The 25,036-nt window shown below is 41.4% G+C and overlaps 1 protein-coding gene across 3 annotated transcripts in view; it reads left to right on the forward strand.

The window, feature by feature from the left end:
* LOC127580439 (solute carrier organic anion transporter family member 1C1-like) overlaps window positions 1–25,036 on the forward strand; it is a 45,146-nt gene that overhangs the window by 14,728 nt on the left and 5,382 nt on the right. For all 3 annotated transcript variants that reach the window (XM_052033915.1, XM_052033914.1, XM_052033913.1), the window contains exons 5-13: window positions 3,051–3,163; window positions 3,251–3,394; window positions 3,483–3,581; window positions 5,272–5,508; window positions 7,242–7,406; window positions 13,253–13,448; window positions 14,771–14,936; window positions 18,137–18,312; window positions 21,923–21,987. In XM_052033915.1, the coding sequence (XP_051889875.1) occupies window positions 3,051–3,163; window positions 3,251–3,394; window positions 3,483–3,581; window positions 5,272–5,508; window positions 7,242–7,406; window positions 13,253–13,448; window positions 14,771–14,936; window positions 18,137–18,312; window positions 21,923–21,987 (1,361 nt within the window). The remainder of the gene's footprint in view (window positions 1–3,050; window positions 3,164–3,250; window positions 3,395–3,482; window positions 3,582–5,271; window positions 5,509–7,241; window positions 7,407–13,252; window positions 13,449–14,770; window positions 14,937–18,136; window positions 18,313–21,922; window positions 21,988–25,036) is intronic.

Genomic DNA, 25,036 nt, shown 5'->3' on the forward strand with positions numbered 1-25,036 from the left:
GTGGAATGAGCTGCCAGAAGAAGCTATAGAGGCAGTTACAATTACAATATTTTAAGACATTTGGATGGGTACATAGCTAGAAAAGGTAGAGAGGGATATGGGCCAAACACAGGCAAATCGGATTAGCTCAGATAGACACCTTGGTCGGCATGGATGAGTTGGGTCAAAGGGCCGGTTTCCATACTGTATGACTGGAATATGCTTTGGATTGTCAAACCTAGAGTTCTCTTACGTCTTCATCAAAACTGCCATTTAATTAGATGGCGGGTTCTTCGTAAATATTTACCATTTTTCACATCTCATGGAGAATGGCTTGACTGCAACGGATACAGTTTTTGACCAAGGTTAACATCTGCATGCACTACTTGGATACAATCAGTCTCGGTCAATACAGAGATCAACCAACTGGACTATAATAGATGAAATGGCTGAATGACTGCTACGGTCTTCCCCATTTGTCTCCCTCTTGTACTGCATCATTGACTTCATTGCCAACTGACTCCTACAATTTCTGCAGCTCCACTTACCTGACCTCTTCCCGCAGGAGCAAGGAATTTCATTGCACCCTGATGTCTATGACAATAAACTAATCTGAACTGTGATTACTTGATGATCTTGCTTCATAAATCTCCTAGTGCTGGCTGGGCACCTATTGCAACTGTTGCAGTCTGGATGGTGCTTGTAAATTCTCTCTGTGACTATGTGGGTTTCCTCTGAGTGCTCCAGTTTGCTCACACATCTCAAAGGCGTGTAGGTTAACTGGCTACTATAAATTGCCCCAAGTGTGTAGACGAGTGGTAGAATCTGGGAGGGGTTGAAGAGAATGTGGGGCAAATATTTAAAAAAAAATTAATATAAGATTAGTGTAAATGGGTGGTTGATGGCTGACACAGACTTCATGGAGTGAAGGGCCTGTTTCCTTAATGAGTATCTCTGAGACTCCATGACTCTAAAGCAGAAATGGGAGAGAGGTTAAACAAATATTTTGTATGTTGTAGGAAATTCCAGAAGCTTACAAAAAATTATTAGACAACCAAAGGGGGGGGGGGGGAGGGGAAAGAAAAAGGAACTTGAGATAATTGGGCAAACCAAGACACATCTCCTGGACCAGATGGACTGCATCCTAGTGTGCCTAAAGAAAGTAGGTGGAGCTGGTGGTTAATCTTCCCAAATTCTCTCTGATCTGAAAAAGTTCCAGTAGATTGGAAACAGAAAATGTATCACTGCTATTCAGGGAAGGAAGAATATAGGGAACTACAGGCCAGATAGGCAAACAGACGTTGGGGAAATGCTGGAATCTATTATTAATAACAAAGCACTAAGACATAACCTAGTCAATCAGATGGCCATTCAGTCAACATGGTTTTATGAGAAAGGAACTGTGTTTAACAAATTTATTTATTTTTAGGGTGTGGTTCAGTTTATATAAAAGGGAGCCATAGTTGTATTGGATTTGCATTTCTAAAAGACATTCTGTAAGGTGCCACTTAAACAACTATTATTTGTGGTTGAGAGTAACTTATTAACACGGGTAGGATTGTTTCTGTGTAAATCAATATATAACTGAGTCATTTTCAGGTTGGGAAAACCATAACTAATAGTTTGTCTTGGGAATCAGTGTTGGAAACTTAGTATTTACAATCTATATTAACGCCTTGGCTTGAGAAACCAAGTGTAATATATTAACATTCAATAGTGATACAATGATAATTGAGAAAGTGAGTTGTGAACAAGACAAAGATCAAAAACAAAATGCAGAAAATACTCGGCAGATCAGGCAGTATCTAAGAAATGAGAAACTGGTAACGTTAACTCTTTTTCTTTCCACAAATGCTGTCTGATCTGCTGAGTGTTTTTATCTCAGATTTCCAACATTTGTTGTTTTTTGATGTTTCGTGTGCAAAAGGATATAGCCAAGTTGCAGTTAAAAAAAAAAGATGGAGTAGAATATACACAAGTAAAAGGTGAAAAGAATGGAAAATATTATTTTAAAAATGAAAATCTATTGAACATTGGTGTTAAGAATGAACTGGGACATGCAGCACAAGGTTAGCATATAGGTCCAGCAAGTAGTTTGAGGCAAATTGAATGTTATTTACCAGAAGGGGGTTGAAGAACAAAAGCAAAGACCTCATGCTGCCAATGTATAGAGCTAGGTGAGTCCACAGCCTTGTGGACAGTATTGGTCTCTTTGGCCAAGGAAGAATATACTTGTCTTAGAGGCAGTACAGTGAATGTTCACCAGATTGATGGGGGCTTCACCTGGAAGGGAATATTGAATGAAATGAACCCATTGAACTAAAAAGATTGAGATATCTCATTGAAACTTAAGGTTCTGAGGAGGTTTGATGGTGTAGGAGCTGAGAGAGTATTTTCCCCTTGCAGGGGAGTGTAGAACTAGGAACACGGTTGCAGGAGAAGTGACCAGACACTTTGAGACGAAGAAGAGTTGTTGACCGTTGTGAATCTTTGGAATTCTCAGTCCCAGGAAGCAATGAATGTTGAATTATCAAATAGATTCAATGTTGAGAGAGCTGGGGATTGGGCAGAAAGTGGAATTAAGGCCAAGGATCAGATGCACGATTTTACTGAATGGCAAAACAGATTGTGGGAAGGGATGTGCCCGTGACGTATTTTGGCTGGGTCCACTTTGCGGCTTGCTTTTGTTCCTGCCTATTCAAATTGCTGTACCAGACCACAATGCAACCAGTCAAGATACTTTCAACAGTACATCTGTGGAAGTTTGTTCATGTTTGGTGACATGCTGAACCTCCTTACCTTCTAAGAAGGTGAAGGTGAATGGCAGAAGTACTAAGTCCAAGATGACTGGCATGTAAGAGACAATATGTTATAGGGAAATAAGTGTGGGAATGAGATTGGTGGAATTGCTCTAAGAGCTAGCATAGACTCAGTGGGCCAAATGGTCCCATCTATATTATGAGAAATATGAGAATGATGAAAGAAATGTACATCAAGCATAGATTTCTGCTTTCCTTGTGTATATAATTTCTTGTATCTTGCAATAAACTGTTGGCAATTGTTTTCTTCAGCTACAACTATGAAACAGCACTTACATTTTCAAGCAATTCAACCACTGTCTCCCAGTGTTCAAATGACTCCAGTAGCACAGGACCTGGGGAGATTTCAAATGTGCCACTTCCTGGTAAGTGCACCAATAGTGGTTAATGTCTTCTACCTAAATTAGTATTAGAAATGGGATAGTTCTGATTATACAAAATATTTTGCATAGGTTGCGAGAAAGGAGGCTCACCAATGTGGATATATATATTCCTTGGTAATCTTTTGCGAGGAATTGGTGAAACACCAGTTACCCCATTGGGGCTATCTTATCTTGATGATCATGCCATAGAGGAAAATGCATCTTTCTACATAGGTAAAAATTTTCATAATTTCAGAACAATTTATTTGACTGAGCCACAATGTGATGGTTAAATCTTGAGAAACTTTTCCTTGTGTTTTAGGAATTTTGCATACAATAGCCCTCGTGGGCCCATTGTTTGGATTTTTACTGGGATCATATTGTGCCAAGATTTTTGTTGACATTGGATTTGTTGATTTGGGTAAGGAAAGTTTTTTTTTTGTTATCTTTCTTACTTGTGCAGCTGGCTGTTCAGTTGGTGTGTTTAAAGGACTTCCCTGGCCATTAATGTATATAATCACATGATTTCTGCAAGGTCTATTTATATGCGTAATGTGTACCCGCCCACATTCAATGAACCTCAACAGTGCTCAAGTAAGCAACTTGCAAAAATGGACATTAATGGGATTGGCCACTCACAGAAGACAAAGGCTGCATAGGATGTCAAAATCCGCCTCTGTAAAAGTTCTCGGTTATTTTGCTGTCCTTTAGCTGTGGCACAGTGGTCTTACCCAGTGACAGGAAATGATGCTGAGGGTGGGTGTGTCCTCATTATGACTCCATCCTTGTACATCAACAGTCGTATGAAGAAAGGGAAGGCACATAACAACAAGGTTTAAATCGGTGTCACAACCCTGGATACTGGGGTCTGTGCAGCAGACAATGTAAGCCTTTCCAGGTGTTGGCAGCATCTACAGGGGAAATATCTTGAGGCATCACTCCTTTCTTCAAAGAAAACACAAGTGTAGAATGATTCTGCAAGGAAGTCCTATGATACCAAATACTGTAGGTATTCAGAAAGAAAATGAAAGAGCCAAAATAGATGGTCTAAGCCTCTGAACAATTAATGGCAGGTGAAGATTATTATTTAAAAAGTGCTACGTCCTCTCAACACAGCAGTAGGCATCTTTATAAAGAAATGCTGCCCATTGAAGTTAAGGCAGTCGTTTGTGCAACCCAGCATGCTAATTGCATGGGCACTCCAGAAAGGAATTAGTGTCAAAAGATTTTAAAAGTACTTCTAGCTTTAATTTAGTCCCTATTTATACTCAGACATATTTGTGAATTGAAGCAATGCCAGTGCACGTTCTGGGGACTGTGTGTCTGGCCAAGTGTTGTTACAGGGAACTCATTTACCTGCTTTAATTAAGAAGCATTTGAGTGTCTTGGGGGGTGGTGAAGAGAAAACAAGTTAGTCTGGGTCACAGGGGAGGGCAGTGGGTGAAACAAAGGGAATTTCTGTGACAGGGTGAAATGATGACTCAAGGTAATGTTTTATGGTCTTGTCACTAGGACATGCTCAACAGGTCAGAACATACAAATGAAGGAAAAAAGCAGGAAGAGGGACGGAAGGCAAAAATGGCCAGTCCTGGTGTAAACACAAATAAAGGACAGGTTTTCGATTGTGCCTTAGTTGTAATAAAAATTGCAGATCAGTGTAATGTGTGATTGAATGTAACATTTGAAACAAGCAGTTGGACAGTTCTACTTGCTTCACTAAGTGGAGTCTCTAGCTGATTGCTTCCAAGTTTGACACTAGTCCATTTTGGTTAACATGGTTTAGTTGTACACAGCAAATGTTGCAACTTTCCTAGTGATATGGATGGAAAATTAAAGATTTTTATCTTTGTGATCATAAGCTTGAATATTTAGCAAGAGGTGCGTTTTGCTTACAGTATGACATTGTAAGAGGAACCAAAAGGATGAGCAGGGATGTGTGAATGTTGCCCCACCACCATTATCCAATCTCAACTAATACTAAAGTGAGAATCCAAAGACCTGTCCCTTGACACCAACCTTCTGTTCTAGTTATTCACTGATTAAATAGTTACGTATTAGTTTGATTTCAATCCCTCTCAAATGTGACATGTTCTTGGGCATCTATTTTACAGAGAGAGTCACTATTTCTGCAAGAGATGCAAGATGGGTTGGCGCTTGGTGGCTAGGATTTTTAATTGCTGGAACAGTTGCCATTCTTTCTTCCATCCCATTCTGGTTCTTTCCAAAATCTCTAACCAAGGAGTTAAGAAAGAAGGAACTAAGCAAAACCCGTGAAAAGATGGAATTTTTCAAACAGGATCTGCATGAACTTGCAGGAAACAATGCTAAATCACCGATTTCTGCAACTGGCAAGTGCAAGCATAGTATCATTTTATGCTAATATGCCAAAATCCATTAATTAGTAAACCTGCACATTGGATGTTTGCGATTGTTTAATTTTCCTCATGAATACATTTCCATTTATGCAGTGTTTTTATGACCTTGGGACATTCAATGGGTTCTACAGCTGATGCAGTTGTTTTGAAGTGTAGTCACTATTATAAACTGAGACGTGCAACAACCAGTTTGCACACTACATCGTGGTGCAAACTGCAGTTGTAGAAGCGATCAAATCATCTCTTAAGTGTGGATTGAGGGGAATATTAAGCTGTTGAATTCTTCATGGAGCTCCAGGAACTTGTGTCCACAAGAATGCATAGACCTTTATACCAAGAGTACAGTGGGATTGGTGACAATAGAAACAAATTTTTCTTTGGTTCTACCTGGCTTGAGTCAGACCCCATCTGGTGGGTTCTGGGCACTTAGGCCCAGAAAAGATTCATCAGAATAACAACAAAGGATTTTTTTAAAAACAAAACAAGGGCAGGCTGGATGACCATGCATGGATTCTGAGTCTGGAGGATTAAGAACTGATCCAATGAGGAATTTCAATTGCAAAAGGCTTCGATATCTGCCCTAATAGATAAAAGCCATTTAGAAGAAAAATCAGTAAGAGTTATCTTTAGATATGTACTTTTCTTAATTTAAAAAAAAACAACCTGGGAGTAGGCCACTCAGCCCCTCAATCCTGCTCCACCATTTAATAAAATCACTGCCAATCAGATTGTAACTTTAACTCCATATGCCTGCCAATCTCCACTGACCTTCCACCTGCTTGCACATCAATAATTTCTCCAACTCTGCTGTGTGTGTATCTAATATCTATATCTCCAAAGGCTCTGCTTCCACTCCCCTTTCAGATTTCTGCCTTACAATGGCTCACCCATTTACTTAAACAGTGACCCCCTAATTTGAGTTTGTCCTACAAGAGGAAGCATCTTCTCTGCATCTGTCCCATCAGGTTTAGGGTGCAAGTCCAACCCATTAAATGTGAGATTCTTTTACTTGAAAGCAAAAATGTTGCTTAATGATATTTTAAGAAAGAAAAATTCACTTAGCTTCCTGGCTTAAAAGTTGAAGCAGGAAAGGATTTCTCATGCCTCCCCTGCCCTTCTATAAGATCATGGCTGATTTTTTTTTTACCTCAATACCACATTCCTCCAATAACACCATACCCATTGATTCCATTAATATCCAAAAACCTCTTGATCTGACTTGAGAATTCTCAGTGATTGAGCTTCCACATTCATTGTGGAGAGAGGATTCCAAAGATTATTCACCCTTGGATAAAGAAATTTCTCCACATCCCCATCCTGAGTGGCTGGCCCCTTTATTTTGTGATCCCTGGTTCCAGACAGCCCAGTCAGGGGAATCATCAACCCTGCATCGACCCTGTAGAGCCTCTTAAGAATTTTGTATGTTTCGATTTGATTGCTTCTCACTTTTCCAAATTTGAGGGAATGCAGACCTAGTTTGCTCAGTGCTTCCTAATGTGTGTTTGAGGAATGCACTGTTCCTGGATTCAGGAAATGGGGTGTGGGCGCAGGATGACTTCCCTCACTGTCTGAACTAAAAAATCTATCAGCAAGTATAAAAATGGGCATAGGCATTGAAATTTGAAGCATTCTTTTCTAAAATGTATAGAATATGTTTAAACCAAGCCCCATTTTAATAATGTTTGTATTTTCTTTTGCTATTCCAGGTTTTATTTCATCAGTGAAATCACTGTTTACTAACCACATCTATATTTCGTATTTGTTGTCGATGGTCCTGCAAGTCAATGCCTTAGTTGGCTTGCTATCCTTTAAAGCCAAGTTCATTGAGCAACAGTATGGACAGTCAGCATCCAAGTCCAACTTCCTAATCGGTTTGTATTTTTTGTCCATAGCTAATAAGTTATTTTTCTTTCCAATATGTACAGTAAAACTCCAATATCTGCTATCTGACCATTTGGAAGTCCTGATGTTTCAACATCTGGCTCACCAGGTGGTGATTGCAATTTCCACTCGGTCCCAGTTCTCGTTTTTTTTTTTCCCTACTACTCACTGGATCCCAATTCCTGCACTCCCTTTAAACTCACTTGCTTCTGGTTGGCCACCGTCCATCTAAACACATCAGGTTCACTTAAGTATTACTGTGTAACGTCCTTTTTGTTGAAAAGAAAGTGAATTAAGAGCGTGTTGGAATATTAAGAGTAACATCCAACAGTCTGGAAAATCCAGTCCAGCACCACTGAAGTCTGACTGTGCTGGATTAATGGAGTTTTACTGTAATATTTAAAGCCAGCAGATGTCGCAAATCTGTTTTCTCTGCAAATCGGATGCCAGAAGTCATTTTCATAGAGGTGGTGGGCCATGTTGAACGTTTCTGTGCAAGAGATCCAGGGGCAGAACCTTTGACTTTTTTCCTACTTTGCTAGATGGCTTTGTCTACTGGTAAAAGGGCTTCACAGCACAAGATCCTTTGTGCTTCAATACGTAATGGTAATAGGCAATCTTTTTACCTTTTTGATAATCAGCAGTGGTAGGCTTTTCACAGACTGGTATCCTTAAAGTTAATAGTTCTGAGAAGAGAGACCTGTTCCATGTACGGGGGAGGTGGAGAAAGAGAACTATCCTTGAGAGTGGCATAGGAGGTCTGTTTCATTTTGAGTCTGTGAGGAGAGAGAAGTCCAAATCTCTTGATCTGCTATTTTGGGAGATGAGTTTCGCCAAGATTAATAGTCGTAGAATTATACAGCACGGAAACAGGCCCTACAACCTGACTCGTCCATGCTGACCAAGTTGCCCATCTAATGTAGTCCCAGTTGCCTGCATTTGGCCCATATTCCTCTCAACCTTTCCTATGCATGTAGCTGTCTAAATAACTTTTAATGTACCCACCTCAACCATTTCTGGCAGCTGGTTCCATATAGGCACCACCCTCTGTGTGAAGAAGTTGCCCCTTGGGTCCCTTTTAAATCTTTCCCCTCTCACCTTGAACCTATGCCCCCTAATTTTTGATTCCCTTGGGGGTGGGGTGGGGTGGGTGAAGAGAATTTGCATTCACCCTATCTATGCCCCTCATTGATGTTGGCCCTCGGTCTCCTACGCTCCAAGGAATAAAGTCCTCACCTGCCAGGCCTCTCCCTATAAGTTAGGCCTTCGAGTCCTGGCAACTCCAAAGCATCCCCAGTGTCTTTCCCTTGTATCAACATTGGCTGTACTGTTCATTGTCTCAGCCTATAGCTCCTGTATTCTTACTCTTACACCTCCTAACAATGTCCCATACTTGTTCAGTCTCCATTCCAGCAGGATGATTTTATTTTTCCCTTTTACCATGATAAATACCTAGTATTGATCAGTTAGTTAATGTAACTTAAATCCAGAGAACTCCAGAACCAGTAGTAATGGGCTTACAATGAAGTCTATCTTTACTCTTGTATCTAATGTGAAAGACTGAATCTACCTCTCGCAGCACAAGTGCCAGCCTCCCCATCACCAATAAAACATGCACTCCTCTTCCTTGCCTTCACCCCTCAAAACAAAAATGCCTGACACAAGTACCCATTGTATTTCACAAAATAACCTGAGGAGCTATGACCCCAAAAAAAAGCAAAGTGCCATAAACCATTCTGGCACTCTGGAAAATGAAGAATATTAAAGCAAAGAAAGCATATTTATGATCAAAGATAGTGGGGCAATTTAAATTTACCAAGGACTGTTGTGCTGAAACCAATGTTGAGTGACATTTAAATGTTTCTGGAGTTATCTTTTAATTTGGTTGTGAATGGATTTGGGTTTTCCCAATCCTACACATTTGTTTTATAGTTCAGTACCTGACCATGACAGACAGAAAGCCATCCCAATGAATTGGTACCAGTTTTGGACACTAGGTGACAGTGCAGTAATGTAAATGTGGAAGGTTGAGTTTCATGTGTTGGATGTGCACAATCGAAGCTGGGGCTGTTATCAAGGTAAAATGAAGCAGAAGATAATGCAGGTGAAATGAAAAGGCGTTGTATTGAACCAGCAAAAGGTTTGACTGTGATGGATTGAAGGAAGACCACTGTCTGTGTCACTTAAGGGAGTTTTCCTTTAATCTTTACCTTCATGAATGTCTTGCAGCTGGGGTATTATGTGTCATTTAGGTTGCCTCAGTATAGAAAGGGTGTGATTCCTCTGCAGAGGGTGCCAAAGAGACTCACCAGGATGTTGTGTCTCAATTATAAGGAGAGACTAGATAGGCTGGGTTTGTTTTCCTTGGTGTGAAGAAGGCTGAGGGGAGGATTCTTAGAGGTGTACAAAATTACTAAGGGCATAGATGGGGCACTCTGTAGTCAATTGTTTCCCATAAGAGCTACCTGTAACCAGAGGGCATTGGCTTAAGGTGAGGACAGTAGGTTTAGAGGGAATATGTGTTTTTTATACACTATACCTCAGTACATGTGACAATAATATTCCAATTCCCGAAAGTGGTTGCAGTTTGGACTGCACTGCCTGAAATGGTGGTGGAGGCTGATATTCTCACAACATTTAAGAAGTACCTAGACGAGCACTTGAGTCACCAAGGTGTAGAAGGTCATGGACCAAATGCCAGTAAGTGGGATTAGTATAGACAGGTACTTGATGGCTGGCATGGATATGGTGGGCCAAAAGGCCTGTATGACTCTGACTTTATTTACTGAAACTGGATGAGCTTGCTGCAATGAGTGATCCTGCAGGAGCAGTTTCTGAACAATTGATGTTCTGAGCTGAGTGGGACCCCCAAAGATTTCACACCAGGGCTGCCTGTCATATGCACAACAACCCTGTTTTATCTGACCCTATGGACAATGGTAAACAATAATTATTTTATTTTACTTTTAAAATCTATTGGTGTTTCCCAAAAGAGAATCTACCCCTCAATCTTCTCCCTAATCTCCCAAATCCACAACCTTGACCACCAAGAACAAAGGCAGCAGGGGGGAATGCCACCACCTACAGGTCCCCCTCCAGGTCATGCATCATCCTGACCTGGAAATGTATCACCGGTCCTCCATTGCCACTGAGTCTAAATCCCGGGAATGTCTGCCCAGCAGTATTAATGGAGCACTGCAACAATTCGACAAGGCAGGTCATCATTGCCTTCCTGAGGGGACTTTGAGCAATAAATGCTGCCCTTGCCAGTGACATTCAGAGCCCAGAAATGAATATAAAATATAATTAAATGGTCTTAATTCACTTTTGCTTATCGACTTCAATCTATTCAAGTGGTTGTTAGATGTGTCTCTTTGCCTTGAGTCTGTTGTATTTGGAGCCTGCTGTGCCCTATGTGATGCCTCTTGGTTGGTGGGGGCAACAGTGGGGAGGGAGGGTGAAGGGTGGTCAACTTGTTCAGCCCTTTGCGTGTGGGGGGGGGGGCGCGGGGGGTAAGGAATGCATACCGGGGCTGCGGGTGGGAAGTCCAGGCAGTGGGCTGGATCTGGGACAATCTGGCCCAGTGTACCCACAGGAGGGTCAGGGAAAGAGACACTGAGGCCAGCTGAGATTGGAGAGGAGTGAAGGTGACCATTGTCAACTGTGGGAGGGAATGGGTTTGGGAACTGGATGATGCATAGAATCAGTGTCAATGTAACTGTCCCTCTTTGAGGAAGGGGAGTAAGAAAGATTGGGTGAAGATGTGAATGAGAAAATGAGTACCTCAGAGATAAATGAGTGGGAAATCCAACCAAGACAATCTACAAATGAGTTATGAGATGAAGTGAGAGGCAAATGAGAGAAATAACAAGAGAATTAAGTTAAACCTTCATCTACTTTGCAATGGAAAGTATCCCCAGGCCTTCCTTTGAAAGGCATATGTATTCTCTCCAGTCCCCTGGTGAACCCTTCTCCCTCAATCAATGTGATCAAAACAGATTAGTTGGTCATTATAACAAGGCTATTTGAGGGAGCTTTCTATGTGCAAATAATTATTGCATTTTCAATGCTTCAGGGAGGCAGAGACACATTTGATTGATTACTGAAGGTGGTGGACTAAACATTTAGTAATAACATGAGCTTCTACAAAACTGCAAAGCTCATGGTCCTCCATAATTCTGAAAGTCCTTGGGAGTAAAGAGCTTTCAGCCCTTCCCACTTTCTTTTGTTTCCTTGGTGCCTGTCCCATCCTCTGGATATCCCAAATTGACTTTGAAGTGCTGTGGTTTTAGAATTTCAGCATCCATATTTGGTTAGCATAATGCTATTACAGCGCCAGCGATCTGGGTTCAATTCTGGCCACTGTCTGTAAGGAGTTTGTACGTTCTCCCTGTGACTGCGTGGGTTTCCTCTGGGTGCTCCACAGCTTCCTCCCATGTTCCAAAGACATAGGGGTTTGGAAGTTGTGGGCATGTTATGCTGGTGCCGGAAGCACAGCAACACTTGTGGGCTTCCCCCAGAGCACTCTACGCATAAGATGCATTTCACTGTTTCAATGTACATGTGACTAATAAAGAAATCTTAGCCCACAAAATGCTGTGATATGTATGTGATGTTGAGCATGGGATAAATATTTGCCAAGATATTGGAAATTTTGAAGTGTTACGGGATTTTTTTTTGCCTTCATCCAGAAATCACACATGGCCTCCTGTTTAATGTCTCAGCCAAAAGATGGGACCTCCTGCAATGTAGGACTTTCTCAGTGTGTCAGCCTAGATTTTTGTACTTGCATCTCTGAAAATATTGTAATATTTCTTGACATAATCTTGTGATATCTCTTAAAAATAATCTTTTCAGGTGGTTTTCTGGAAGCAAACACAGCAGGTGTATCAATCCACATGCATCCTTTTGATCTCCCACTTATCCCTCCTCTCCCTGCCCTTCCAAACAGCAAAGTGGTTCCATGCATTGTGACTGGAAGTGAATGAGAATAGCCCAAAATGTAAGATATGCACACGCCATTTATGGTGCACAAGTTATTTTCAGGAAGTGGTTGTATAATGCAAAAGATATGATATAATAATGCAAGAGGACTGTGAAGACCCTGTCGCTGAATATGTTCAAAGCAGGAATCAATGGATATTAAAGGAATTGAAGGATATGAAGTTGGTGCAGGAAAGAGGTGCTATGAAAGAGGAACAGCCATAACCTTGTTGACTAGCTGGGTAGGTGCAAGGAGCTGAATAGCACATTCCTCCTTCTGTTACTCATGTCCTAATATACTGGTATTCCTGAGACTTGGTGTGGTATTATCTCATGTAAGCAGCTTCCAGGCAAAGAACGATCCCTTTAGATTTGGTTTGGTAGCTTTCCTCCTTGACAACACAAACACATTGATGAAATTAATTCCCTGGCGACCTTTGATTTCTGACTTCAGGATTACACCCGCACTTGCTGTGTGCCACACCTTTTTCTAAAGCTGGTCTTGGATTGGATAGCACTCCAGCCATGTGATGTAAAATGCCTACTTGGAAAAGGACGAGAGGTTTTGATGTGTTGCCGGAGGTATTTGATGAGAATTATTGTATCACACACAGATCTTGCATGTACTGTGTGCAAGTGGTAGGAGATTCAGTGGTAATTTCCCAAAGGGATTTTTATTAATGTTTAATGACAAAAAATATATGGGCTATTGAAGAAAATGGAAGGAAGATGGTGAGGACACTTTTTCTGTAGCAAGTACAGCCACAATGGGCCAAATGACAAGTTCCTGTGGTATAAGACTAGTCATGTAATTTGAGACTGTTTGTACAATTCATTATCTTTACTCTTTCAGGACTCCTAAATATCCCTGCAGTGTGCCTTGGAATTTTCTTCGGTGGTTTGGTAATGAAAAGGTTCAAGCTGAATATTATTCAAGCGATAAAGATGAACATTGGGTGCAGTGTCGTGGGTTGGTTACTAGCACTCACCTATTTTGGAATGGGCTGTGACAATTCTCGTGTGGCTGGTTTAACTGTCTCTTATGAAGGGTGAGTCCTAATTTACTGGACTACTTGCAATTCTGTTATATTTTAATCTTGAGCGAAATGTTCACAGAAGAATTAGTCCAAACACTTCGGTCCTGCGTGTTGGTCCAGTTGTTTGAAATCCTTGCTATAGCCATGCCCTTGTAATGATAAGTAAGACTGATCCCTTTGACAGCATTCCTTCTCCAAGATAACCAAATTTTCCAAGTTGGAAAATCTTCCTCGTAATGAAGAAATGCTCAGTTTCAAAGTAGTATCAAGAAGAATAAAACGTAAAACTCTTGCTGTATATTTTGTTTCACATTCCTGACATTGTCAAACATAACCTTTATGAGTGAGCCTGCAGGGAGTGAGCAAGGTGACATCACTGCCGCATCTACCACCAAGGCCCTATGTACCTGGAGTCCCAAGCAAAGGCCAATGACACAGCAAAGCTGTATTCAGTGCAGAAAAATTGTACACCCATCACCCCTTGGAGGTGCATGCTTGCCATGGGTTCAAAGAATAAAATCTGCCTTCTAGTGTTTCTTGTTTACTCTTTTAACAGTGTTCCCTTCTGTGGGAACTCTTGCATGTTGTGTCTTTTCATAACCTTCTGAGACTTGATAGGCTTTTGATGCATCAGGAGATACTTGGGGTTGTACAGCTAACAGAGCTGCTGCCTCGCTGCACCAGATATCCTGGTTCAATTCTGACTTCGGCTGCTGTCTGTGTGGAGTTTGTATGTTCTCCCTGTGATCACGTAGGTTTCCTCCGGGTGCTCTGGTTTCGTCCCACATCCCAAAGACGTGCAGGTTGGCAGGTTAATTACCCACTGATCATTCACCCTGGTGTGTAGGTGAGTGGTAGGATCTGGGGGAGTTGAAAAAGAACGTGGGGAGAATAAAAATGGGGTTTATGTTGGATTGGTGTAAGTGGGTGCTTGATGGTTGGCATAGATGGTGGACTGAAGGGCTCTTTCTGTGCAGTATCACTACATGAGAAGCTTTTTCCCCGCAGTGGAAGGGTTAGTTATCAAACATGGCTTCAGTGTAATTGCCAAGAAGGCAATTCCCACACTACCCAGAAGGGTAAAGAGGGGAAATTCTTCTGTCCACAGCTGTTCTAGTTTGGCCATCACTCCCTGAGCAGGATTCAAGTGGATTTAATAGATTGGAAAAGAGAAATGGATAAATAGAAGGAAAAAAAATAATAGCTGAGCGGAAAGAGCAGCGTGAATGAAAATCTCAAAACAAAATATTGCTCTTTCAAAGAGCCAATGCAGGCACAATGGGCCAAGTGACCTCTTCCTGTTTGATTCAATGAACCCTTGCATTGTTTCCTAGCAACCCCCAGATCTCCTTTGAGGGAAGTGGTCTGTACCACGACTGTAACATTGGATGCTCTTGCTCAAGGACACAGTGGGAGCCCATTTGTGCTGGAAATGGGATTTCATATGTTACACCCTGTCTCGCTGGGTGCAAGACGTCTTCTGGAGCAGGGAAAAATATAGTAAGAGTCTTATATTTTCTTGTTGTGACTAACAACTCATCTTCAGAAATGCAAATCGGCTCCAAAATGGGCTGTTAGGTATGTTGATGTTCATTCTTCACAGGAATAATGTCTAATTACATTCAACTGCACTTGTCCCAAATTCCTTGAACTCCCTTCTTTCATCCAGATGTCCAGCTGAATTTTCAATATTTGCTTTTTCTTCCTGTGAGTGAGATTTGCATCCTGTCAATATTGTGCAGGAGTGACTTTTGCGCTCTTTCTTCTTGTATCCATGACTTCTCATTGACCTTTTTTTTGTTTATTCAAAAACTATCTTCTTCCAGCTTCTCAGTTCTGTACTCTCACAATTTTTTTAAACAATTCTAAGATATAACCCCATAATTTGCACTGGTTTTATTGAAAATGCCTGAGGGGGTGCAGAGATAGTTGTGCTAATATTTTCATCCTTGTCAATATTATTCATTGAATGAAGAAAGAGACTGTAAAGTATGGAACTAACTGAACATTTTGAAGTTTGATAAATGACTTGTGAATATGAAAATTGGTGCTTTGTATCAATGGAAATGTAATCCAAAATTAATGAGGACAGGGAGACTGATGGCTGTTCAAGGCAGTTTGGTCATGTTCTCATCAGAAAATGAACCAGCGGTCATGACCCCACTAGACAGTAGGGTAGAAGTTGGAAGAGTTCATTCCATAGTTTGCAGATCAGCTGTGAATTTGTTGAATGACAGAACAGGCTTGCAAGACGAAATGACCTACCCCTATTCCTATGGGGGAGCCCTTCGCTGCTAGCAATGAACAGAAGTGCCATGCACTGATTGTACATTCCAGTTCTTTGATGATGAATCTGAGTGTGCTGTGATGCATTCTATCAATGAGCATTCAACACGTGACAAATGATGAGCTGCTCCTCCTCTTCACTTTCTACATTGCTGGCTTTGAATGAATTCCACGTTATACCCACTGCATTCTTGCAGCCAACCAAAATCATGGCCACTTGAATCTGAGCTTCTCTTTTAGTGATAGAAGTTTCTCAAACATTTTTTTTTGCCTGCTAAAGATTATCTTGAGCAACATACACAAAATGCTGAAGGCACTCAACAGGTAAGGCAGTGTCTGTGGAGGGGAAATAAACAGTTATTGTTTCGGGTCGAGACCCTTCAACAGGACTGTAAAGGGAGGGCAGAAGCCAGAATAAAAGGATGGGGGGGGGGGGGAGAGAGGAGCACAGGTGATGGGTGAGTCCAGGTGAGAGGGGGAAGGTAGGTAGGTGGGTGGGGGAGGATGGATGAAAGGGAGTGATGTGAGAAGCCGAGAGGTGATAAGGAAAGAGGCAAAGGGCTGAAGAAGGAATCTGGTAGGAGAGGGCAGTAGACAATGGAATGAAGGGAAGGAGGTGAGGAATAAATGGGCAGGTATGAGGGCGGGAGAGTGGAAAGAGGAGGGGTGAGGGGGCCACAAGAATGAGGGGAAAACCAAAGAGGGGGAGGGGGGAAAGAGGGGAGGGGTTACCAGAGGTTAGAGAAATCGATGTTGAGTCCGTCAGGTTGGAGACTCCCAAGGCGGAATATGTGGTGTTGCTGCTCCGACCTGCACCTGGCCTCAACATGGCAGAAGAGGAGGCCGTGGAGAGAGAGACGTCGGTGTGGAAGTGAGAAGTTATCTTGCATGCCTTTTTTTGATAATAGCTCAACTCATTCATGTTTTCAATGATTAATTTTAATATGTATGTGTCAAAGTATGAAGCATATTTTGCTTTGATATACTGGTGTGAACTTGTCTGAATTACAGTTGCGGTTGAAGTGAAAGTTCAGTTCAGTGAGATGACAAAATTCATTATTCAGCTCGATGCGCAAAATAAGATCCAAATGTACCCTTGAGACATTGTGATGTCTACTGTCAGCTGTGACTGAGTTAACGTCCCAGCTGGTCAGTTTAAGAGTACTTTGAAGAATAATAAGGTATTCATTTCAATCCTAGTCTATAAGATAACTCATTAGTCACATGTACATCGAATCACACAGTGAAATGCATCTTTTTGCGTTACTGAGAATGTGCTGGGGGCAGCCCGCAAGTGTTACCACTCTTCCGGCGCCAACATAGCATGCCCACAGCTCCTAACCTGCACGTCTTTGGAATGTGGGAGGAAACTAGAGCACCTGGAAGAAACCCATGTGGTCACGGGGAGAACGTACAAACTCCTTACAGACAGCGGCCGGAATTGAACCCGGGTCGCTGGTGCTGTAATAGCATTATGCTAACTGCTACACTACCATAGACCAAGCTGCGTTTAACAGTGGCTGTAGGCGGTTAGACATTGCCCCGAAAATGTTAAACCATTTCAATTGTCAATCAGTCAATAAGGGGAAACCTTTGTAACTCATGAGGTTTCTTTTAAAATCTTCAATTCCCTTCAATGTTATTGCTGATCTCCACCAGTCCAGCCAGAAGGGAATCTTCAAGAAGCCACCTGCAGTTGGAGAGTGGCCCGAATGGTGAATGTCTTGTGGGTGGCAGAAGAGAGGTTTGACTCCATGCTGCATCTCATTTCCCACTCTGAAATAGCACTGTGAAAGGAAAGCATTAATATTTTGTCAGAAAGTAATTGACAGTAATTGTCATCCATGCAGATCTCTCTCAAATTTAATTCCATATGCCTTTTCCACTCCCATTCTAGCACACTCTTGCAGCGACGTAACCTCTGCTATGTTGAATGAAGCCATCAGGATTTAACATGCTGAGTATCACCTGTATATGCTGTCGCTGATAGCATTGTAATGGGGATGGGTTTGTCCAGAAGATGCTGTACATTGTATGCTCTGTGTTCTCGAACAACATTTCTTTTCCCAGCTTGTTTATTGCAATGTTTAGACTCTTCAGTCTTGCTCATTGTAACTAAACTCTCAACAATGGGTTAACCCTGCTTCTGTGCAATAGTGTAATGGAATAATAGTAAATCAACAGCTTCACGCACATCATTTGACTTTACTGGATGTAAAATTTGAAGATATGAACAACGCCATGATGTTGTTGTTACCAATTTTGTCGCATTCTGATAAATGGAATTTGCAGCACAGAACAAAAATATTCTCAGGTGTCTCACTCCACATTTAATTCCAAAGTACTGCTAGAAAATGTACGGTTCTTGAAGTCCGGCTGGAGTCTATTTTAAGGTCTGTCTTCTTTCTGTTTAGGAATTCCACAACTGCAGCTGCATTTCTACTCTGGCCATGAATTCTTCAGCACTTCTGGGACAATGTTCTAAATCAGCTGAGTGCCAAAAGATTTTCCCTTACTACTTGGCATTTAGTGTGCTAAGTGCTTTTAGCTACTCCTTTGGCGCTATTCCTGGATTCATGGTCTTACTCAGGTAAAGACCTTCTTTTGACTTGATGCACTACATCTATGCCCATGATTATAATGGATTCAGGTTTACCTATTTATCAAACTGTAGTTGTCAGTGGCAAAATGACACTAACAATTTATTATATGCCCCAGTTATTTTGGGCAATTCATTAAGCTTGTTGTAATAACCTTAAATACATAAGCAAAATACTGTGGGTGCTGGGCAACTGGAACTAATCACCAGGTGTGTGGAGGTAAACACAGTTAACTTTTCATGTCAATGACATGTCATCATAAGATCAATCCAAAATGTTAATTTTGTTTCTCTTACACTGCAGTTTAGACAGCAGAAGCATCATCTTCATGCCTTGATAGCTTCACTAATTTCAAGAAAATTAAGTTTATTAAACATTTTTAGTCAGTATTTCAGGAGTTCAATGCTACTGTTTGTAAAGTTTTTAGAAAGTGATGTGATGTTGCAAGAATAACTGGATTTACACAAAGGAGTATGGCATTACGTAAAGGCTGGAAGGTATCAGCACCAACTCCTACCAAAGAAATATGCAAATGTTCTCTGTACTGTAAGCTATTCTGGCTGCTGACTGTTGTTATTGGATACATAATGCTGCTTTGGTCCATGCAATGATTGCAAAGTAACTGACAGACTTGCTAAAAGTGGTGAATATGAACTTCTGCCTTATAAGCTGCTGGGTAAACTGATCAAGGCACACTGCTTTTCCAGCACCAAAAGCAAGCTGCTGGAGGAACTGTGGGTCGAGCAGCATCTGAGTATGTTTTGAATTAGTTCTTCTGCTAAGGCCCATGTCACTGGAGTGGTGTTAATTGTCCTTTCACATGTGCCCTTCCCTAACTAATGTAGAGACAGGTTTTTATTTTTGCATCTACCATGGTTGCAGGCAGTACCCTTCAGACCCCATCTGAATAGCTCCCACCCTGCGCCACCCACCTCCCCCCCCCCCCCACCCCGCCTCATTTCTCCTGGTCTTCTGCCCTTCTATTTCTTCTGCTTTGAATTGATAATTCTTGGTTTCTGACCCCATGGCTGAGGGAAGCAAGTCCTTCCCATTTATTTTATCTGCACCACCCAGTTTTATGCTTCTAACACTAAAAATATATAACCCTCAATGACCAGGTCCCGTGCTCGGAGCTGTTGTTAATCCAACTCTCCTTGATATACATGTATGGTAGACACTGCAGAAATTTGGATACAATTCAAGCCAGGTATTGGGAGGGTGGTCCAATGTTTTCATGCTGTCTGACTCTAATCAAACAGGCCCTTCTGCCCAACTGGTCCATGCCAACCAAGATTCCCATTTGCCCCATATTCCTCTCAGCCTTTCCTATTCATGTACCTGTCTAAGTGTCTTTTAAATGTTGTTGGAATTTTAATGAAGATTTTTATTGGAATCGGGAAGGTAGAGAAGATGGCAAAATTGTAGTGATCGGCGCTGAGAAGGGTGACCGTAGTGGGGGCACAATGTTTTCAGCATGCAAAGAGGCCAGATTAATTTAACAGTTCCATATAAGTTGCTAAATTTTTAAAATTTTATCATTGCTCAGAATAACACAGCCATTATAGAGGACACTTGACATGAGCTGTCACTGTAACAAACGGCTGTAAACCTAATTCAATCAGGCAACCTCCACCAATGGCTCAGTGCAACCTTCTATGGAAATTATGCAGTGGTTGGTGACAAATTGTAGAAAAAGGTGGTTGACGTTTTATTGTTTACTCTGGCTCAGTAAGTCAAATGTTAACTGCAACTCCCTGACACGATGGTTGGCTGGGGAGAGGAAAAGCAGAGCTGGAAGGAAAAAAAAGCAATGAATTTCAATTTGAGTGTTATGGAGACAGACAGCGCAGAAACAGGCCCTTCGGCCCACCATGCTGATTCTGAGAGGGCTTTGCAGAGTAGATGCTCTGAGGCTGCTTCTTCCAACAGCAGAATCTAGAACTGGTTTCCTCCTATATCGCAAAGATGTACGGGTAGGTTAATTTGGGTTTAAAATGGGTAGTGCGGACTCGTTGGGCTGGAAGGGCCTGTTACCACACTGTAAATTTTAAAAAATTTTAATAATTTAAAAAATTTTAAAAATTAAACTATAGGGGGTTGTAGTTTTATACTAAGGGGATTCAAATTTAAGCCTGAGATGAGGAGAATTGCGAGTCTTTGGGATTCCATACACCAGAGATCTGTGAATGATCCTGATATGGCTAACCTGATCATTAGCCTGATTCCCTTATTCAAAAACCTAGTAATCTCAGCCTTGAGTACAGTTAATGACCTCAGTTTTAATCTAGAAATTAGGCATAAGATATTGCTTGAAATGTAGATTCTACTAGTGGGAGAATCTCGAGCAAGGGCGCATAGATACAAGATTAAAACTGAGGTCATTAACTGTACTCAAGGCCAAGATTACTAGATTTATGAATGATGAGGTAATCAGGCCAATGATCAGGTTGGCAATAATCTTATCGAATGGTAGAGCAAGCTCTACTTATGTTCTTAACATGTATGAATCCCATGCAGCAAACTCAACAAAGATTCAGGCAACAGGTCCTGTTATTTAATAACAATTAAAACATTTATTATTAAGGCTGCCCTCTGAACCCTGATCCTTACGGTTTTAAATTCATCTCTTGCAGTCTCTGGTCCTGATTAACAGTCTGAGGAGAATTTTGGTGTCTGTGTAGATGAGGATATCATACCTTGTGCTATAAGAGTGCAGAGTCAGTTTTGTGATCCATGCTTCCAACTAACCAGCCTCCATTACAGAAGGCTTGCTTGGGAAAATAGCTCCTTGTGTCCCTGTAAATACTTTGCCTGTGGGATGTACAGAAAAATCTTGCCCATCTTTCAGAAGAGGTTTACCAGGATACTGCCTGGATTAGAGGACATGTGCTACAAGGAGAGGTTGGACAAACTTGGGTTGTTTTCTCTGGAGCAGCAGAGGCTGAGGGGAGACCTGATAGAAGTTTATAAAATTGAGAGGCATGGGTACAGCAGACAGCTGGTATCTTTTGCCTAGGGTCAAAATGCCTAATACTAAAGGGTGTGCATTTAAGGTAAGAGGGGGAAAAGTTCAAAGATGTGTGGGGAAGTTTTTTTTTTGACAGTGGTGGGTGCCTGGAATGCAGTGCCATGGGTGGAGGCAGATACAATAGAGGCATTTAAAAGGCTCTTGTATGGGAATAGGAATATGCAGAGAATGGAGGGGTATGGACCATGTGCAGACAGAAGGTAATTGGGCATCATTTGCTTAATTAGTTCAGCACAACATTGTAGACCAAAAGGCCTGTTCCTGTGCAGTACTGTTCTATGTCTGTAACATTTAGCTTGTTGATTATAGCATCTTTTCTCAACTGTCAAATTTTACTATCATTCGTGTTTCTAGTCAATTGTATTTTTTTAGTAGATTAGAATATGACCAATATTGGTTTTCCCCTCAATTAAGTAGATTCTAACCTTTGTTGTGATATTCAAGTGTGGACGATGTTCCTATATTCAACATTCTTGCCCACAGGGTGCTACTGTCGATAATGTCGTATGCAATTGTTTTGTTTCCGTGCATTTTTCTTGACATTGACAGCAATGTTTTTCTTTTGTCATTAGATGCACTGAACCAGGGCTGAAATCATTGGCAATAGGTGTACAAACTTTGATAATAAGAGCGCTTGGTGAGTCACTTTGTTTTCCTTTCTTGAGATTTTTAATTTTTCAGGAATGGGGCATCAGCAGACTGGTAATACAGTGCAGTAACTTCCTCCCTCATCCCATTTCCATAAAATTCTTCACTATCTCCATAAGATATTGCTTGAAATGAAATGCAGATTCTGCTAGTAGGGGACATGGTGAAAAGATTAAAATTTGAGGTGCGTGGGAACAACTGCTCATAGCAGGTGGTGAATCTCTGGGACACTCTACCCCAGAGGGTTGTGGGGGCTAGATCATTGGGGTATTTAAAGAGGAGGTAGATAAATTTTTGAAAGATTGAGGAATCTGTGGAAATGGCACAAAAGAGGAGATGAGGCTTGAGACAGATCAGCCATATCATATTGAATAGTGGGGCAGGCTTGAGGGGCTGAATGGCCATTTGGCCCCTTTGCCTTGCTCTATCTTCTAAATTGGAAAATAGAATCAAGATAAAGTTCACCTGTAACCCAATTTTAATGCCAAATTTCTTGATCCCACTGACTATCCAAACACTTTCATTGTGAACTCTCCAATCATCTAAGCAACCTATTTTTTGTGCTCATGCAATTGAAGATGCTACTAACCAAAGATCTTCATCCTACAGTGACCCAAAGGATACTGCAGTTGTCCCAGTTAGATAAGCTAAAGGTTAACATTGGTTTGTATTTGTGTACAGTTTTGCCTTTTAAGTTGGTAAACCTTCCAAACACCATCACGGACTGGCAACCAAATCAGTCACTCGTCATGTGTGATTCCAAGGGCTTTAAGGATCTTCCTGAAGGTGGGGAAAGAATTATAGAGGAAGAATGGCTTAAGGAAACCATTTTGGGCCTAGGCAGCTCAATACATAGCCAAATGAAATGAGGCATTGACAAATAGGGCATGAGACTGGAGTTGGGGTAAATGCAAATTTTTCAGAAATCTTGAGAATGTCACAGAAAGGGTGCGGAGGGATTGGACACAAGAATGATAGTTTACATTTTGAGGTTGAGATTTGTTGAAAAAATGTTCTAAGTTTGAAATGTAGCATAGTAAAAGAAAAACTGCAGAATACTGCTAGAGCTAATATTAAAACATTGGAACAACTATTTTGGATGGATTAGTTATTGGAGGACACGTTATATATCCTGAGGATAAAAGCTAACTTGCAGAATGGATAGTCAACAACCAGAAATGGGCTGTCACCTGTAAATGGAGCATGAAAGCTTTCTCATCACATCCTGTCCCCAGATCTGTAGTTTCCCAACAGGGAATGGGGAGAATGCCAGTGACTCCTTCATTTGGAGCTGGTCAGAATTCTGTTCCAGTAAAATTCAAGCTTCAGGGAGGAAAGGTACCAAGCCAGGGATATATTGAAGCAAAAAAAAAAAATCAGATGCTGTAAAAAGATGAGGAGAAAGAGGTAGAGAAGTGCCAATTATGAAAGATCAGTGAAATAAAAAAATTTGGTGTCATGTCTATAGTAAGATTTTCTTGTAACCAAAGTAAAACAGGAGATAGTTGAGTGGTTAGGTGGGCAGCGTGACAGTCTATGCACCTATGTATTTAGTATCTGATGCCTGTTTCTTCTACTTCCTTCACTGATAACCTAGAACCAGCCATTGTGCAGAGTATGCTATGAAAGGCACCAAAGAAAAATGTTGGGGGAAAGCTTGGAGCAGATGCCTTTTACCTAATTGGTCTGCGGCTCAGTGAAGTCTGATATTGTTGTACGTGGTCATTACCTCTTGCATTGCCTGTGAATGCATTGGTGCTTGTGGTTTGAGCCAGCAATAGTGCAGATATTTGCATTGGTACAGACTGCATTGTTGAACTCTGGGGGCAGTTTGACACCATTTCGAGGGATGGTGTGTAAACCACTCCAGAGGTGCAGTGCACACAATAATACAAGAAAGCAGGAGTAGGTCACCAGGCTCCTTGAACCTGCCCTGCCAACCAATATGATCATGGCTGACCTGCCCCTCTTCTGGGCCAATTCCCCAGAGCCCTCAATTCCTCTATCTTTCAAAAACTTATCCACCTCCTCTCTAAATACCCTGCTTCTGCCAGTGTGGGTTTTGGGGCCATTTTATCCAATTTTTAACACCTTCCAGTAGTGTCTTGGAAAATTATCACCTACTTTTGTGTCATTAGCAAAAATACTGCTCAAAATTTGAATGCAAGTGAGCAGAGATCTTTTATATGACGTGTGACGGATGATGCCCAACACAGGAATAGGCCCTTCAGCCCACAATGTCTGTGCCGAGCATGATGCCAGATTAAATTAACCACTTCTGCCTGTATATGATCCATATCCCTCTATTTCCTGTATATTCATGTGCTTATCTATAAACCTCTTGAACACCACTATTGAATCTGCTTCCACTACCTTCCAGGCACCCACCGCTCACAGCTACCACTCTGTGTGTGGCCTGCACATCCCCTGTTAAATTTTCCCCCTCTCTCCTTTAAAACTATGCCCAATTGTGGTCACTGGCAGGGAGTAAGTTCTCTTTCCTTTGTTCAGAGTAGCACGGAGCCAACAGTATAACTAAGGCCGCTCCATAGAAGTGTAAGGGATATTAAGCTCAGTCAACCTTGGTGGGTTCTTGTCTATCACAGGTCATGTTCCTATCCTTTCTCCCCTCAAATTGATTAAGACTCCTGGAAGCCCTAGAGCACAGCTAACATTATTTCTAAACAAAGTAATCTACGAGCAGCAAAGGGAATGATTAAATCTGTGGCTATACTTTACAAGTTCATCAGAGTGGGAGGATGAAGAGATGCTGACTAAAAGTTGCATGGCTGAATGTTCCCTTTTCCTGTGATGTGTGAAACAATTTGTGTTTAAGCACACGATATTCCATTAGGTAAATACAAACAAGCCATGCAAAAATGATTTCAAGCCTCTGGCATCTTGCACATTTAAATGTATTATGCACTTCTAAAAATAACATCGACCCAACAGAGCAGGATGTGTGCAGGGATAATGGGGATCTGTGATTGTGAAATTGAAGCAATTTAACATAATTGTGTAAATGGTTGTAAGAATAA

This window comes from Pristis pectinata, chromosome 19 (genome assembly GCF_009764475.1).
Source record: "Pristis pectinata isolate sPriPec2 chromosome 19, sPriPec2.1.pri, whole genome shotgun sequence".
Classification (NCBI taxonomy): domain Eukaryota; kingdom Metazoa; phylum Chordata; class Chondrichthyes; order Rhinopristiformes; family Pristidae; genus Pristis; species Pristis pectinata.